At 37.6% G+C, this 18802-nt stretch overlaps 1 protein-coding gene across 5 annotated transcripts in view; it reads right to left on the bottom strand.

The window, feature by feature from the left end:
- Positions 1-18802, bottom strand: part of TTC17 (tetratricopeptide repeat domain 17) — a 137421-nt gene that overhangs the window by 49786 nt on the left and 68833 nt on the right. For 3 of the 5 annotated variants that reach the window (XM_032283548.1, XM_032283550.1, XM_032283551.1), the window contains 4 exons: positions 17899-17949; positions 8956-9126; positions 2010-2269; positions 1397-1550 (listed from right to left, as the gene is read on the bottom strand). In XM_032283548.1, the coding sequence (XP_032139439.1) occupies positions 1397-1550; positions 2010-2269; positions 8956-9126; positions 17899-17949 (636 nt within the window). The remainder of the gene's footprint in view (positions 1-1396; positions 1551-2009; positions 2270-8955; positions 9127-17898; positions 17950-18802) is intronic. The other 2 variants (XM_032283549.1, XM_032283552.1) reach the window with 1 other exon arrangement.

Here is an 18802-nt window from a genome sequence, read left to right on the forward strand (position 1 = left end):
TTGATGCCCTACTTGGGCCCACCAACTTGAATACATTTAAAACTGCTTAAGTGCTCTCATACCATCTCAGCCATATTCAGCTTTAATTTTCACTTTTATAAGAAATTTTTAGTTTTTTGTTTATAAAAGTAATAAAGGCTTATTATAAAATATTTAGAAAATGGAAAGGTCACACAGAATAAAATAAAAATCACCTATAGCTCTGTTAGCACCCAGAGATGACCATTTATAACATTTTGATGTATTTCCTCCTAGTTTTGTTTCTATGTGCTTATTATACCATATTTCATCAAATCTAAGATGCTATCAACTGTAAGTATACATTGTTTTACAGGATTTAAGAAAAAAAAAAAGTGCCAATTATTATATAAGATACTATCAACTGTAAGATGTATTCCAGTTTCAGAGATATTGAAATGTGAAAAAAATGTAGCATATTTACTACTTTACAAAGATTGAGGTATTCTCTACATTTACTACTTGATAAATTGCTTTACTTACTATATTACCAATATCTTGGCTGTATATTCTGCAGCATAGGCGTGTTATGATTTATTTAGGCAATTACAACATTTAGGTTGTTTACAATTTTTTTTTATAATAAGTAATCCCATGATCAATATCTTTCTATGTATATCTATGGCACTTGTAAGGTGATTTACTTAGGGTAAATTACTAGAAGTAGAATAACTGGTATATTTTTAAATTTCCTGATGCATCTACTCAAACTACTCCAAAATTTACTTCATTTAAATAAAGTGTGTATTACACGTTTAAAAACAATTTGATAATCAAAACTGGTATCTTACTGTTTATGCCTACACTCTTTTGATTGCTGATGAGGTTGAACATCTTCTCTAGTGGCTGTGTGTGTGTGTGTGTGTGTGTGTGTGGTGTGTGTGTGTGTGTGTGTGTTTATATCTGGTGAACTGCCTATGTACTCTGCACCTATTTTATTGAAATACTTTATGTTTCATATTGATTTGTAGGTGCTCTTTAAATGATATTGATACCCTCTGCTTATCATATATTCTGTAAATATATATAAATAATCTACAAAACATACTTTGCTTCAGTCCTTTGTCTCATTTGGTGGTGCTTTCCAATGTCAGAATTATTATTTTCTTTCCCTCTCTCTGCCTTAGAAAGTTCTTTCCACATGGAAAGGGCAGGTAAATATTCACCTAGTTTTTCACGTTAAATCCACTGGAATTTTCATTTCCATAATGCTTTAGAGTTTGAACTTTTTTCATTGATACAGAAGTCAGGCTGGTTTCTTGTTCATTTTGCCCCTTTATCATCTCATCTATACGATTTCAAGTTACAAATACAGCCTTTGTGAGATGAGACAGTGACATCTAAAAGAATAAACTGGCATATTAAACATTCAATTTACCTTGTGGCCCAGGAGATGCCACCTTGGGGCCAGTGATCTCCAGGTTTGCTTGGTAACGATGCCCATTTTCTATCTGACTTGATTCTACTTTTTTCCCAGGAGTTTTCTTATGATCTCCTTTGGGTTTCTTTACACGTTTGACCTGGAATGTAATCTGGTAAACAGAAACATGTTAGGGACAAATGAGACGAGTTATCAAATCTGTTGATGACTTGTGAATACTACTTTAAGAATAACCCAGTCCTATGCTCAGGTTAAGTTATCTCTTGAGTTTAATTCTTAGAAAATGGTTAGTGAAATGAACAAAATAACCTAGTCTCGAAGAATGTATAGAAGAAACTGAAAAGAAAGATGTCTGAACTGGGCAGCTCCAAGTCTGCGGTTTTGACTGTGGCTTCACACCCATCCCATTTCCTCCTGCCTTCCAGAAGTTAGCCAGCAATACATAAGTAACATGAAATGCTTCTTCCCAGTAAAATTTCCATGTGAAGGCTGTCCTGGAGTGTGCAGTAAAGTAGTGCCACATGTCCAACAGAAACTTCCCACTTTGTATACTAGGGTGTCCTGAAAGACATGGGCTGCAATTTTGTGAGAATTAAGTTGGCAAACTTACCCATTCTGTTGCTTCATCATCTTCACTTCTGCAGTCTCCATAGCAAGAGCTTTTCGCCACCCCATCCTGGGGACCTTTCTTCAGCACCCGTATTCCTTGTAAATCTAGACGCCGCCCTTTCATCTCCAGTGCACCCCCAAAGCCTTCCAAAGGCCATGCCTGTTGAAATTCATCCACCAAAGCTAGTATTTCTTCTGACATTTTTGTTTCATCTGAATTCTCCATCTCATCAGAACCATTGCTCTCCTCAACCACCGTACCTGAAATTCAAGGGCCAGCACATTATTAAAACGTACATAGTACTCATTCAAATCTTTGGGTGACTCCAAATCTGCTTTTGGAGAAACGTTTTTGGTCTGCTAAAAGGCACTTCTATAGCCCAATGTAATAAAAATACCATTCAACATCTTCAACATTCGTAATAGAATACCAACTTTGTCATCTAGCTTTTGCCAAAAGCCTGGCTGTGAACAGTGGCAGCTAGATGGCAGGCAGTCAGAGATTCTGTTATTAGTGAGCATGAGGAGAGGTATGTGATACACTATTTTTTGAAAAAGATCCACTTGTCTACATACAACACATAGATGGTGGGGATGAAGCTTACGTTATTTAATATGTGGGATTCTTCAAGGTTTGTTCAAATATCTAGACATAGCTGTGTGTCCAGACCATATGGCTGGCTTAATTGCCTTAATTGAAAAATGATTTAAGGAAAACTATCCAATTTCTATATGAAATTGGATAACTATCCAATTTCTACATGGAGTCTCCCATTTTCACTAATGGCTGATACAAAAAATAGCAATATACTACAATAATTTCTTTCTAAAATGATCACCAAGGTATTATTTAGGTGGCTCAAGTCTCTTATATAAAGACTCCTATGGAAGACTCTCAGTGCAGTGGCCTAGCAAAAATTCTCTTTCCTGAGAAATCGGTGTGTTTCCTTTATTATTCAATGAAGGCTACATAAGCCTCTGAGTTCACCTCTATGCTTGAATAACAAGGAAGTTTGGGCAAAATTAGCCTGAGTTTCTTAACACAATGCTTTCTTTTAAAAAATTCTTCACTACTTAACTTTTCCTGTTTATTCTGCATTAATGGCTGCATGATATATTGCACATTCCATGAAAGTCATCTCTAATCCCTTTAGGAAATAGATAGGTTACAAGAACAAATAACAAAACGTCTCTTTCTGTAACACGTACCCAGAGGAAAACCTAAGGGCTCTGGGCTGATACCTCACAAAATGCCAGTTTCATTATTCTAGTACAATAATCTTCAGTCGGTAATTCTGTCTTGTTCAGGGATTTAGAACATGGTATTATAGCCATGCCCCACATAATGAAGTTCTGGTCAATGAGGAACTGCCTATACCACAGTGGTACCATAAAAGTGTAATACTGTATTTTTCCTGTACCTTCTCTGCGTTTAGTTATGTTTAGAGACACAAATATTTACCATTGTGTTAAGCTTGCCTACAGTATTTCAGTACATAAACATGCTGCAGAGGTTTGTGGTCTAGAGGCTATGTAACATAACATGGGAGTGCAGTAGGCTATAGCACCTAGCTTTGTGTAAGTACAGTACACTGTATGATGTTCCCACAATGGCAAAAATCACCCAAAGACGCATTTCTCAGAACATAACCCTGTCGTTAAGCAACACATTGGGAAAATTCATGCTGTTTAGCTACAAAGAGTTCTGCAAACCCAGTAACCCAAGGTTATTGCTTCCCTGTGCTCCTGCCAGGTGGCAATATATATCATTATTTAAAAATTCTGAGAGAGAGGGGTTTGCATTAATGGAAACTGATATTTAAATAAAGACAGAACATGTAGCTTGCTGCAGGTGTCTACTGTTGGCTTTTCTAAAGGCTTCTGGGGTTGAGGTGAAAGCAATTCCTAAGAAAAAAACACTAAATACGATACGTATTTTTATATTTTCTCCTCACAGGTGAGGAATAAGTAGATCATAAGTATGCTCTGAGTTAGCAAAAAATAAACTAAACTTTACTGACAGCCTACTATGTGTCCATCTCTGTGCTGAAAGCTATAGTTGGGAACAAAAAAAAAGGAGGGTTTCTAATCTTAATTAAATATAATCAAGTTGGAGACAGAAAACTACACATATGAAATAATAAGAAAACAATTTTTTTCTAGAGGAAAAAAATATTTGCATTTAATAACAAAATGCTTCTTAGAGAAAGGCGGACTACCTGAGGCAGGATTTAGACAGAGTAGAGGGCCAGGGATGACACTCCCTAGAGTGACTGTTTTTCTTTTTTGAGACAGTCTTGTTCTGTTGCCCAGGCTGGAGTGGTGCAGTGCAGTTGCACAATCTCGGCTCATTAAAACCTCTGCCTCCCAGGCTCAAGTGATTCTCCTGTCTTAGCATCCCAAGTAGCTGTGATTATAGGCACGGGCCACCACACCCAGCTAACTTTTTTGTATTTTTGTAGAGATGGGATTTTGCCATGTTGGCCAGGCTGGTCTTGAACTCCTGACCTCAGGTGATCTGCCTGCCTCAGTCTCTGAAAGTGCTGGGATCCAGTTGTAAGCCACTGCACCTGGCCTTCCAGAGTGACAAATTTTTTGAAAACTATGTACACATAGACTCTTTTGTCCACACACATACATATAGGGATAGTAAAGGCACATGTGAAGGCACCACCAATTTCAAACTAATTAGAACAAAGAATGTATACAGGGGATAGTAACAAATAAGATACTTAGGAAAGGTGGGTGATGTTACTAATGTGTGGGAAAGTCATGAGGAGGATTCACTGTAAAAGCAGCCTCTTGTTTCTTAAGCACAATAATAGGATGAAGGCCATAATAATTACAGAGGTTAAAGTTTTAGAGTAGTAAATCAGTTGGTGTATTGGAATAGGGGTGTTGGACAAGGAAAGAGAAGACAGAAGACAAAGAGACCAATTAGAAAGGTATTTAAGAATCCTTGTAAGAGTTATAGAAAGTAGGTTGTCTTAGGGTAAAGGCAAAAGGAATTTTTAAAAAAGGGAGAGTAAAGAGGTATACAAAGAAATGTTAATAGAGAAAAACTAGTAATAGGATAGACTCAAAGATGATTTCAAGGTTTTTAAGTCTAATGTAAAAAACTAGGATTTTTATTATATGACTATAGGTTTAGAATCTGTGAATACGTAAACAGAATATTTATAAAGACAATGGAGTTAGGAAAGGGCAGCAGGATAAACGGAATTGTAGACACTCGTCATTAATTCGTGAAAATGTTTGTTGCGTATCTAAAAATGTGCTAAGAGCTGGGTTGTAACAACCCATGGAACCTACAGTCTAGACAAGAATGGATGGAGGACTGTATCTCAGACATTGTCCTCGATAGGACATTGTCCTACACAACTGTCCTATACAGCTGAAAATATAGAATTCTGGTTTGGTGAAAGGTCTGGATTGTAGAGAGATCTCGGGAGGTTTCAAATTATGCTTGAAGCAAGAGGAATAAGTAAATCTTGGGCTTGCTGCTTGCAGGACAGATGGTATGATAGAAACTGAAAACAGAGTCTATTTTTTCTTGATTTTCATTACCATGCACCATTTTCACACTGGGAAAAAGAAGAATAAATATTGTGAAATTGGAGAGAATGTGAGCATCCACAGTGAGGTTTATGTGAGTTCACATCCTTCACTGAGATGAAGCCTATCCCAGGGTAGTGCGAAGGTTTACAGTTGCATCTGAGCCATATTAGGTACTATCAAGAATCACAGGGACTAGAAGTGATAAGAGATGAAGCTATGGGCTGGGAACAGTGGCTCACGCCTGTACTCTCAACACTTTGGGAGGCCGAGGTGGGTGGGCAGATCACCTGAGGTCAGGAGTTTGAGACCAGCCTGGCCAACATGGTGACACCCCATCTCTACTAAAAATATAAAAATTAGCTGGATGGTGTGGTGGATGCCTATAATCCCAGCTACTTGGGAGGCTGAGGCAGGAGAATTGCTTGAACCTGGGAGGCAGAGGCTGCAGTGAGTGGATATCACACCATTGCACTCCAGCCTGGGAAACCGAGGGAGAATCCATCTCAAAAAAGATTAAAAAAAAAAAAAAAAAAAAAAAAAGGATGAAGCTATGCATATATAGTCCTGTTGTAAATAAAAAAGAAGCTTGTAATGTTCCAAACACACCTGGAGATTCATGTTTAAGTCTGAGTACCTCACTTTAAGAGATGTCCAAAGCAGAGAACATTCACAGAAAATATACTTGGCAAAAGTACTTAAAACCATGTTAAGTGAAGAGGAACTGAAGAAACCTAGGGGGGATCCAGTGATATATCCAGCTGATCTATTACACCAAAAATTTGCGCTTGAAAAGTATTTTGTTGAAAAGATTTTGACAAATTTCAGGGAGATTACTTCAAAGACAGTGAAGAGACTAGATAATGTGACATAAGTTATTCAAGGAAGTAGACATTTAACTGAAGAGAATCAAAGGCATGGAAAAGAAGGGTAAGCAGGAACAATAACTTCAACACCTAATGGAATGTGCTATTAATGAGAGACAAGACTGATGCTGTTAGCCTCATAAGACAAAACTAGAAATGAGAGGTCATGTTTTAGCTCCGTATTAGGAAAGACTTTTGGATCAGATAACCAGGGAATGGGTTATGCAGAAAGAAACTGGGATCACCATACCTAGAGTAGAAACAGAAGCCAGTTAATGGCTCCAGATGACACTACTGAGAGAGAGTGGAATATCAGAAGCTGACTAACAGAAGGTGACTGTATTTGATAAGAAACAGCATTAACAATCTTAGAAGAGAAGTTTCAAAGAGCTTTAGGGAGCAGAGGATGGAAAGATGAGTGCTAGATTCAAAACAAGATAGAAGTAAACATAGCCATAAAAAGAGATAAAAGAACACGAATTCAAAGAGATGGACTGCAAAATCTGACTGAAAACTTCTTCCTCCAGAGAGTCTTGCATGAGTACTATCAATGGGTACTAGAGTACTTAAGATTGTGGCTTCTGAAGGCAAGTAAGATACATACTACCTTTAATAACAATACTGCAGAGGGAACATGTTCCTTTGTCTTACAAAAGAGGCAGAGTATTCTAAGGAATTAGACAAAGTTGGTTCCAAATTAAGATTACCACCATAGGGCCTTAGGCAATTCTGTTTTGAGTTCTAGGGCTTTCTTTTAAAGGCAGTGGTCTGATTTGAAGTCAGATTGGAAAGCTGCAGATATGCTTAAGATTTAACGTACAATGACATAAAATTTCAAGCCAGTAATCAGAAAGCACAAAAGGCTTAGATTGAATCAATCGAATTAAGGTAAGTAAGGAAATTATTCTCTTCTGAGTAGAAAATAATAATCATGAGTATTTGTTTGTACCAGAGGTGTTCTTTCTTTTTTTAGGTGGGTCAGTAGAGCAAGAGAAAACAAGGATCTGAGAAGATAACCTAGAAAAGCAAACAGGGAATCTTTCCTGTAACAATTCTTGTGCAAATAAGTTACAGCTCCCTTGAATTGAACAGATGTTCACTGACCATGTACTATGTATATGTGCTTGTGAAGACTCTGACTCCTGAAGATGCAGTTATACGTACGTTTGTAGAACATTTACTGGGTTCTGAGTACCAGGCACTAAAATAAATGCTTATCAAGTTATTTCATTTAAATAGTCAAAATTACTCTATAAGGCATTTTTGTTGGTGTAATTTTGAATACAGGAGGTAAGAAAGGCTCAGGAAGATTAAGTCACTTGCAAATCCGATTAGATTTGCATTTTAGAAACAACTCTTTGGATGTACAAAAAATTGGTAATGGTTATTTTTTAAAATTCTGTATTGATCACATGTATTCTCTTATTTCACATACAGGCTAAAATAAAAGACTAGATTTAGAGAGCCAAATTAAGAGGTTACTGCAATAGTGCAGGCAGAAATGAAAGTCTGAATTCAAGTAAAGGCAGAGGGAATAAATGAAGAGATAATAGATCCAACAGGTCTGAGAGATTGACTGGATACAGTGGTGCCTGGGTGAGTTGTGATGCTGTTAACAGAGATCAGGAATATAGACATTAGAAGCATTTCAGAAAATAGGGCCAATATGAAAAGAAGTTCAATTCTGGATATGTTACACTGAAGTGCCTATGGCACATCCAGATAAAGAGTACCCTTAAAAAAAAAGTAGAAATAAGATCTGGAGTTGCAGAGAATGTCTTAGCTGAAATACAGATTTGGAGTCAATGTTGTAGTCAAGGTATCTGAATCACTAAGAGATAATACACAGAAGGATGAGAATGGAAGGTCAAATTTAGGATCCTGGATAATCCAACAAATAAAGGACAGAATAAAGAGTACGTGAAAGAAATGTAAAAAGGTGGTGTGGATAGGAGAAAGCCAAAGCAAGTGACATTCCAGAAGCCAAGAGGAAAGGACAGAGTTTCAAGAAGTGAGGAGTTATGCATAGTTCCAGACACAGTAAAGTGGTCAAGTGGATGAAAACTAAAAAGAAGTCACGCATTTTGACAATTCTGATAATCTTAGCAAGAACCATTTAGTACAATATAGCTCAAAATGTGTCATCAAATGGAATCTTAGGAGAGGGCCTAAAAAGCAAGCCCATTATTCCAAATCTTATTTTATTGGGTTAGTGTAAAAGCAACTCATCTTCCTTTTTCAATGATTTACTCAATAAACTAGTAACATTAAGAAGACTGATACATAAACAAATCAGATTTGTTCTGGCAAAAGACGACACTGAGGTGGAGAACAAAGAAAGTGTGAAGAACGCTTTCACGCTATAGCATGTTATCTGCCTCACCACCTAGGGGTCACCCTCATGATGCTACAATATAATGACTGTTAAAAGAAGAAAACAAATTTTTAAAAGTACAGAAAAGCCTAAGCTTAAAGCGTGAGAGTTGATTTTTCCCCAGAACCACAGCTCAGGTCAAATCAACTTACTTTCAAGTCTAAGGGCATCTGAGTCCCTCCCTGAATTCGCAACAGAGAATACAGGGTCCTCCTCTGTTCCTCTCTCAGAGGGCTCTTCTTCAGCAGCATCCAGTGACTGTGAGTTGTCAAAATATTTCTGTTTGTCATGGCTGTTGTCCAGGGTTTTCTCATGACAATTACCTCAATGACAAGAGACACAGATATAGCACATTAGAAACATCTCTCTTGTGTTGTACAATAGTACAAGGTCCTAAAATATCAAGAGCAAAAATGTGACAATGCTTGTTTTTCTTCAGCAGAACACACAAAAATCAGTGAGTTGCACCCAAAGCCAGATCATTACTGTGATTCAAGATTTTGCACTGAAGCTCAAGTTTCAGCTGTAAGCTATTGTTAAATATTTGGGAGGAGAAAAAAAAAAATGTAACAACAAAGATCAAGTCCCAAGACCTTGTTCCATTCATAATGGCCATGAAATATTTTCTTGAGGATAGAAATATCATCAAAAAGTTTTCCTTCTATTTGCCTTTCGAAAGTGAGAAATGACAGAGTAAGTCTGAGATAGATAAATTATAGCAGAGAAAAACACTATTTTTGCATCATGGCTTAAAATAAGATATACTAAAAGATGATGAATTATTAAAAATTAAAAGCCGAAGAATTAAACGGGATAATGCAGAAAATCAACACTTAAGACTGCAATATAACTTCTGAAAATGTTTTGCAATGTTTCTTTTGGAAAACAAGTTCTGGTCATGTCAATAAAAATAACTTGGCATGTATAGTGGGAACGAGTCAAAGGGTTTTGATCCTATTAGGAGTTGTGTGTTAATATGAACCAAAACCCCCACTATTCAGCTCTACTTGATGGTCATTCTCTGGGTAGAGAAGTTTATTACCAGATAGTTGTATCTAATATGGCAGCAATCTGGCTGACATCTGTCCCTCCTTTGACTACCCATCGTTAGTTCTAACTGATCTGGCAAGCTGAATGGGTGCCCTCTTTCCCCTTTGTGTTCCATGGACATTATCAATGAAAATGCATTTTCAGTGCAGGAGCATAACTTTTCTGTTAGAGGACAATTCTTTGGTTAAGAGTGTATAAATAGCTGCTTACCTTAACCAGAACATTCAAACACACTCAAAGTTTATATTTTAGAGGATGTTGTCTCAAAGATCGACTGATTTATCTGTCTGTCTGTCTGTCTGTCTGACTGTCTATCTATCTATCTATCTATCTATCTATCTATCTATCTATCTATTTGTATACGTCTATCTATCTATCTATCTATCTATCTATCTATCTATCTGTATACGTCCACCTATCTATCTATTTGTATACGTCCATCCATTTATCTATCTATCTATCTATCTATCCATCTATCTATCTATCTATCTGTACACGTCCACCAAACCAAGCTCTCTTTCTTGACTCATGGCTCTGTTTTAGATTTCATAATTTAAGAAAGTACTTCTAATGCCATTTCCCTTACTGTGCCAAGAAAATGTAATGGACTCAAAACCTTTTCCAACTTCATGACTTTGGAGTAAGGGGACCACATGCTTAGAGAGTCACTTTCCATTTTCCACATTTACACAATTATACATTGGAATCCATTGTATTTAACAAGACTATGTCAGAAATTGAGGATTCTTTGTTTTAAGGGCTTTAGCTTTCAAGAAACTGACAAACAACTTGGGAGACAGTAAATACAAGACAATACACAATACTTGTGCCAAATAAGTGCTTCAGAGGATAAGCTTTGAGTAGTTAGAACTCAAAAATTTTGAAGAATAGGTAGGACTTATAAAAGGGGAACTACAGGAAATGGAAGAAATATTTTTTGAGTGCTTGATATTTTTTCCTCCACTCTACCCTCATAAAATCCATGTGTGTCTTCATTTTACAAATGAGGAAACTCATTCTCAGTAAAATAAAGTAACTTGCCTAACGTCAAAAGTAAGTGGTAGATCTGAGATCTTGATTAGGTTGGCCTTATTACAAGGCTTCTGAGCTTCCTTCTGGTCAGCAGGGAAGGCAGCATTCTAGGCAAGGAGGAATAACGTGTTGGGCAAAGCAACAGGCATGGGAACTCTCATTTGTGTTGGGAGCAGTGAGAAGTACAACTTGATAAAGACTGAGTGCTGTGTGTGTGTGTGTGTGTGTGTGTGTGTGTGTGCATGCGTGCACGCGCGTGCCCATGGAGGGCTAACGGGAAAGAAGCCATGAGTAATGGTAGTTGCTTTCTTTCTCCAGATTCTCCTACGACAGGACAGAGGTTGTCAGTTTGCCTCCACTTCTGTTTTCACCATCTGGTATGTGTAGTTAAGTCAGGGGAGCTAAACATAAGAGCATTAAAATAAAACAGAATAACGACATCAACCATCTCTGCCACACAATTGACTATAATTTATTATGAAGAACATCACATTTCTCAGAGACAATTCTTAACTGGGATATAAATAAGCATGACTATTAAAAGCAGAGAGGAAATAATGATGACGATGATGCTGATTAAAGCATTCTTCATGTTGACATGGGCTGTGTAAAACAGCATTGTAAAAGCAAAGGACAAGCCTTTAACACTGGAACCCAGTGAAATTCTACGTTTTCTGAAGTTGATTTCCTCCCTCAGCATTTGATTGTCTTCTGTTTCTCTCCTACCCTCCGCCTACAGTAAAAATTTAATTGGTCTCATCTTTTTAAATTTCTGTAATACAAAAAAATACCTTGTAGGTAATTTATAAAATGTTATGTGCACAAGGGACTCTGAAGCTAAAATTATTCCTTCTGCATGACCTCAAACTCAGACATCTTGCGCAAGCCGTGTGCATTCTAAGAATGTCTTGCCCTCAAATTCAGGAAATTGGGGCCAACATCTCTCAGAAGGAGGGGAGAAGAATAATCAGGGAGGCGAACATGAATTAAAAAAAAGAGTAAGAGGTTTATGTTAGGGTATTTCTTGGAAATAGGCATCAAAATGATCACATAAAAGCTACATGCTTTAAGGTTAGAATTGTTAATACCAACATTCTTACATTAACTGTTAAAAACAGACCAGTTTAGGGTTCTAATGTGATTTGCATTCGGAGCTTGGCGATAGTTTAATTGCCTAATTTTAAAAATTACTCCTTCCAGTTTCTAAGGGTAAGTGAGGTACTTCAGAAAAACGTAAAATTTCTATTATATAGACTATAGTATAGGTCTGCTCCAGCTCAAAGCGGAACTAAAAAAAGTTGCCTTTGTGGAAAAATATTTCCTGTTTTCCTGCCAGAGGTAGGAATGATGCTCTCATTAAAGAAACACAGAAAAATATCGGAGAAGAAAAAATGGAAAGATACCTGGAAAGCAGCAAGTCATCTTCTATGTAAAACTATTTTTGCTGACGCAAAAATGGGGAGATTCTATGACCTACACTAACCTTGAGCGGTATGATTTTTCTTTAAAGGAACAACATGATTTAAACAAAATGCTTTAGGTAACAAGGTCCCTGGTGAAAATGGAAAACACTTTTCTGTGTTTAATGCTCTGTTACTTGCTTGCAAAGCATTTAGCATCTAATTCAAACCCTGGCAGTTAGGTTTTTCTTAGAAGTAAAAGACTACAAGACTATCAACTAAGTATAAAACTCCAAAAAGGGTATTTTTGATTCTGAATCAAAAATATGAGATTGTATGAGATCCTAGTATATTAACATTCTTTTTCATGTTTGGAGTATCTCCTGCATAAATAGGGTGATTAATACTAACCTATCCTACAAGGGTGTCTAGAAAAACAAATACATATTTAACATACCTTGTCAAAGTAAAGACTTCTGAGGGGTAAAGTCACAATTTATCATGTGGTGGAACAGTTTGTCAAAGAGTACTAAGTTCTCAGGATTTCCTATCTTCTCATCTTAATTCTTTACAAATTGCTAGAAGAGCATTATCCATTTTCTACCTAGAGTTGGGTAACCACTTACTTGTTAAAAAGAATTTTTACCTTCTAAATCTCATTGGTAGAGACTACTGGATGGGTAACTTAGGATGCTTATTGGTTAGTTATAATAAAGAAATGCCACAGATGAATTGAGAGGCATCAAAACTTTGTAAGAGCCAAGAAACTAAAGCTTGCACCAATGGTAAGATCATGTGGTTCTTTTAGCATTAGAGAAGTGTTTGTGGGTACAGACTGGGCAAGACAAGTTACTTTTACCTTTCTGTGAATCATTTTCCTCATCTACAAACTGAGTTTTTTTTTTTGAAAGGAGTTTCACTCTTTTTGCCCAGGCTGGAGCACGATGGCACAATCTTGGCTCACTGCAACCTCCGCCTCCCAGGTTCAAGCAATTCTCCTGCCTCAGCCTCCTGAGTTGCTGGGATTACAGGCATGTACTACCATGCCGAACTATTTTTGTATTTTTAGTAGAGACAGAGTTTCTCCCTGTTTGTCACGCTGGTCTCAAACTCCCGGCCTCAGGTGATCAACCCATCTCACCCTCCCAAAGTGCTGGGATTACAAGCATGAGCCAACGTGCCCGACTTGTTTTTGTTTTTTAAGAGATGGGGGTCTCACTATGTTGCCTAGGCTGGACTTGAACTCCTGGGCTCAAGTGATCTTACTTCAGCCTCCCTTGTAGCTAGGACTACAGGCATGTGCTACTGCACCAGGCTGCAAATTGAGCTTAATAACATCTGGTTCATTAGGTTGTTGAGAATTACATGCAAAGAGCTACACCATTGCCTAGCACATGATAAGATGCTATTATTATTAGCACTGACTCCTTGAAAAGCTGCAGTGGAATAATAAGTCATCCCAATGTAATCTTTTAAAAATAAGGCCTTTTGGGTATAGCCAACTCAGAATCTCTAGTACGGTCAATTAACTGGCTATTAGAAGTTATCAGGGTATACATCTTATACCAGTTAGAATGGTGATCATTAAAAGTCAGGAAACAACAGATGCTGGAGAGGATGTGGAGAAACAGGAATGCTTTTACACTGTTGGTGAGAGTGTAAATTAGTTCAACCACATTGGAAGACAGTGCGGCGATTTGTCAAGGATCTAGAACCAGAAATACCATTTAACCCAGCAATCCCATTACTGAGTATATACCCAAAGGCTTATAAATCATTCTACTATAAAAACACATGTGCACCTAGGTTTATTGCAGCACTATTTACTATAGCAAAGACTTGGAACCAACCCAAATGCCCATCGGTGATAGACTGGATAAAGAAAATGTGGCACAAATACACCATGGAATAATAAGCAGCCATAAAAAAAAGAGTTCAGGTCCTTTGCAGGGACATGGATGAAGCTGGAAACCATCATTCTTAGCAAACTAACACAGGAACAGAAAACCAAACACCGCATGTTCTCACTCATAAGTGGGAGTTTAACAATGAGAACACATAGACACAGGGAGGGGAAACATCACACACCGGGGCCTGTCAGGGGAAGAGGGACAGGGGAGGGATAGCATTAGGAGAAATACCTAATGTAGATGACAGATTGATGAGTGCAGCAAACCACCATGGCATGTGTATGCCTGTGTAGCAAACCTACACATAGTATCCCAGAGCTCAAACTGCTGAGCTCTAGTGATCTGCTTTATTATATTTTTAAGTTCTGAAGATGTATCCCAAAAAAAAAAAAAAAAAAAAAAAAAAAGAAGTTATCAGGGTATCTGCCTAATTTCAACTGTGTGTGTGTGTGTGTGTGTGTGTGTGTGTGTGTGTGTGTGTAGGGGATGCTGGAGGCAGTACAGAGTCCATTTCTACCAATCTTTTAGAAGAAAGCAGCAATTAAATCAGATTAAAATCCTTAGCATATCTAAGCCCCAAAATGTTTAGTACACTTAGAAATTAGTCTCACAGTCTGCTTTGTGCTCTCTAAAGGACATTTTAGTAGACAGAGTGAATTCACTGCCTTAAAATATGAAAATAGGCTACAGGTACCATGTTACCTATAGTCGCTTACCTCTTTGCTGTTAACAACTCCCTCCCTCTAGTTTTTTTTTGTTTTGAGACACAATTGCTCTGTCACCTGGCCTGGAGTGCAATGGCATGATCTGGGCTCACTGCAACCTCCGCCTTCCAGGCTCAAACCATCCTCCCACCTCAGCTTCTCGAGTAGCTGGGGCTATAGATCATTGCTACCACACCTGGCTAATTTTTGTATTTTTCGTAGAGACACGGTTTCAGTGTGTTGCCCAGGCTGCTCTCAAACTGCTGAGCTCAAGCAATCTGTCTACCGTGGCCTCCCAAAGTGCTGGGATTACAGGCATAAGCCACTGTGCCCAGCCCACTCTAGTTTGTCAACCTTGCTTCAGTCCTTCCCCCCAACATACTTTTTGTTTTCATACAGTAAATGTAAGTCATATTCCTATGCAATTTATAAGTAATTTCTAAGATATAAATAATAAACTGATTTGTAATACAAGCTATAATTCAAATTTTAAGGCAAAGATGTTAGAAAAGTGGTCTTTGTAAAACAGTGGAATATTCTAAAGGTTTTCCTACTATCTCTGCTCCAATAGGCTTACATTATACTCTATAGTCTCCTTTCTTCTGCCTTTCAGAAAAGTAACCTTACAGGAAACATTCTGATGTATTCAATTAAAGTACCTGGGTGGAAAATACAGACAACATCATCCTTTTAACAGATACGAGTAACTTTTTATCTAGTGCTTTTCTCCTTACCTTTCTACCTAACTGCACTCAAAATTATGCAGTTATAAAAATAATTTCTTTTGGAAATAAGTAGCTTAGAAACACACGGTGACTTTTTCCTTTTATTATAATTTAAGCTACTTCACAGCACTATTTCATATTTATCTCTAGTAAAATATAAACTGTTTCTTAGAAAAGGTAGCAAAACACCATGAGTGAACAATAATATATCTTTCAGTTGCTCACCATTGTTATATAAAACTACCAGGATGCTTTTACAATAGGTGACATGTGGGACTTTGGCACCACACAGAGTAATAGGTACAGCTGAGGAAGGATACCTTACTGGGAATAGATACCTTTATGATTTTTACCTCCAGAGGTTGTAACAGAGTCCAACAGACCTTTAGCCAAGAGGAACACTTGCATGGTATAAATTCAAAGCCTGCCTCAGCTGCAGCCTTACCATATAAACTTGGGCAACTCCATTTGTCTCTGTGTCCAGGAATTTTACTCTGAAATGGAGAGACAAACTACTCTTCTACTGTCAGGGAATTCTTGGGAAACACCGTTAATGAAACCACTGCTAACATAAGCACACAGAACCTGAATCTGGGTGAAACCTAAGCTGCTGATGACTGCACCTGAGAGACAAGTGAAGATGCCTCACCTCCTCTGCCCTGTACTATTCTCTATTTGGGAAAGAAAAAAAAAATTATTTGAACAGAAATAATGGCTCCTTAGACCTGTTCTCATTCAGTAATTCCTACTGAATGAAATTCTTTGCAGAAGGTTTTAAAATAACGGTTTTGTACTGACTGACCTCAAAAGTACAATGGCAGAGAGAAAAGAGACCGTATTAAAGACCTGAAATCAGCAATCTCTCCTGGTGAGGTGATTAAGCCAGAAGAGAGTTTACAGGGGAAAAAAAAAAGAAAGTATGTGACTCCCAAATATGAATGTATGTACATGTGTGCATGTGTGTGTGTGTGTGTTTCCCTTTTACTACATATTCTGGAGTTCAGTTCTGTTCTGGGAAATACTTTGTTCACAAACGGTCAGGTATGGAATTTGCTCTGCTCAAGAATTTAGAGCTGAATTGGTTTCTGCAGACCTGTATGACTTGTATTCCATATGCCCTGCCTCCTTTTAGAGCAGTAAAAGGAGAACTGGCCATAAATCTGGCCTTTGGTCTTGCCATATGGCCTTCTCTTAAATGACAAAAGCATAAGAAGCCAAGTTAGCAAGAGTTGAGACACAGATTCCATGACACGCAGTCTGTGTTAGAAACTATTTTAATGATGAATCCAGGCTTTCAGCAGTTATAAGTACTTCTAGAATGGTAAAAGATCAGGTTACATCTCTAAAGCAAGTTTAAAATTCATTATAAGTTTACTATGAGACTTTTCCATGCAGATATTATACTGAAAAAGAAAATCAACTGACATAGCTTTTTTTCTTTTTTAATTAAATCTCTGGCTTACTTCAGCCTAGGCAACTTTTCTTTAAGCAAGAATACTGGGGAAACAAATTCAACAGAATTCCTGAGACTGACTCATAGGTGTTAGTTTTCAATGAGGGTCAAGAGGGACATTAGTTTATAACTTTCATTAAAAACAGTGAGGACTGAAGGTGGGAAAATAAGGCTACCCGTTAGATGTGTCGGCTCCTAGTGGACCAGTAAGACAATAAGATTCAATTTTTCTTCTCTCTCCAATAGTGGGAGCTGCAGACCTTAAAAGGAGATTTGTATCTACTTATGTATATTAAGGGGGGTTTCCTAGTAAGTACTCTGGGCAACCTTCGGGTGGATACAAGTTTATTACTCTTTATTACTTTTAATACTTAGGTATCTGAGTAGTTCAGACTTGAAATATCATCAGCCAGTTTGCCACTGAAGAATATTCTATGTGCTAAACGTTGCGGGGAGGGTATGGAATGCTTGGTGAGCTGGGGTATGCAGATGAAAAAAGGATTGGTTTCTGCACTCAAGGAGCTAGGAGCGTCTTGTTAAAGAGCTGTGCGATGTACACAGATAACTATCGTGGCAAGTCACAGGAACCAAAGGAGAGGCACAGTTAAAATGTCTGATTACACATGACTTACAATTAAGGGGTCAGGCAAAGGCATATGGTGTAAGTGGCTCTTGAAAGATGGGTAAAACTGGTACTTTTGTGTGTATGTGTTGCAAGAAAGAGCTGGAGAGTTATAGGAGACAGCTGCAGAAAACAACGCACGCTAGCTAACTCATCAAACGAGCAAAGCAGGACGTATGTAGCAAAGAAAATTAACTACCCGCAATGGCATCATCATTTGGACGAAGATTTGGTGCAATTCCCATTGATTCTGCAAAGGGCAAATGTTATTAAAGTTCTTATAATCAGTGACCTTAAAATACAACATATCTTTCTGATTCAATCACACAGTCTTGCAGTTAAGTCTGCTTCACTCAATTCTTAAACTTAGAACAAGCCTACAAGGTCAGAGGGGGCTTAGATTCCCTAATTACCCACAACTTTTAGTGTTATCATTTGCCTCGCCTTTTTCCTGCTGTGAGTGGTCACCTGCTGATGCAGAGGAAAGTGATCTAGCAGGAAAACCAACAGACTTGGTTTACGTAGTAAGTATGATATTTAGGCCCATCAAATGTCCTTTGCATTAGTATAGGTAGTAGTATGATATTTAAACTAAAGTTTTAAATATGGTATTGGTATTTAAAGCTTACTACCAAACTAGACTTGGTTTAGGTAGTGCGATATTTAAACGTACCACTGGTATAGGTAGTAAGTATGATATTTAAACCAACAGACCTTGTACATCACACAACTATCTAATAAGACTCTCATAGCTGTTTGAGAGCAGAAACCAATCCCTAATTATGCCCAGCACTTTTCGTGCTTATAAGGCTTGTCTTTTTTCCCTACAGCAAGGATACAGAGCAAGGCTGAGGCAAATGAAGTCACAAAGGTTATTTCGTCTTTTTTACTCCTCAAATTAAGTGAACTACAAAGACAGTATCTTCAAATGAGAACCCAAGATCCTAGTTATTCCATAATTGATCAGGATTTGAGTCTAGTAATACCTCATAGGTCCTAGATAGAAGGAAAAAGATCAAGCACTAGGAAATGTCCTTTGCACTGGTAGAGGTAATAAGTGTGATATTCAAACTAGTTTTTTTTTTTTTTTTTTTTTTTTTTTT

The sequence above is a fragment of the Sapajus apella genome, unplaced genomic scaffold (genome assembly GCF_009761245.1).
Source record: "Sapajus apella isolate SASKATOON/1434 unplaced genomic scaffold, GSC_monkey_1.0 scaffold14, whole genome shotgun sequence".
Lineage (NCBI taxonomy): Eukaryota > Metazoa > Chordata > Mammalia > Primates > Cebidae > Sapajus > Sapajus apella.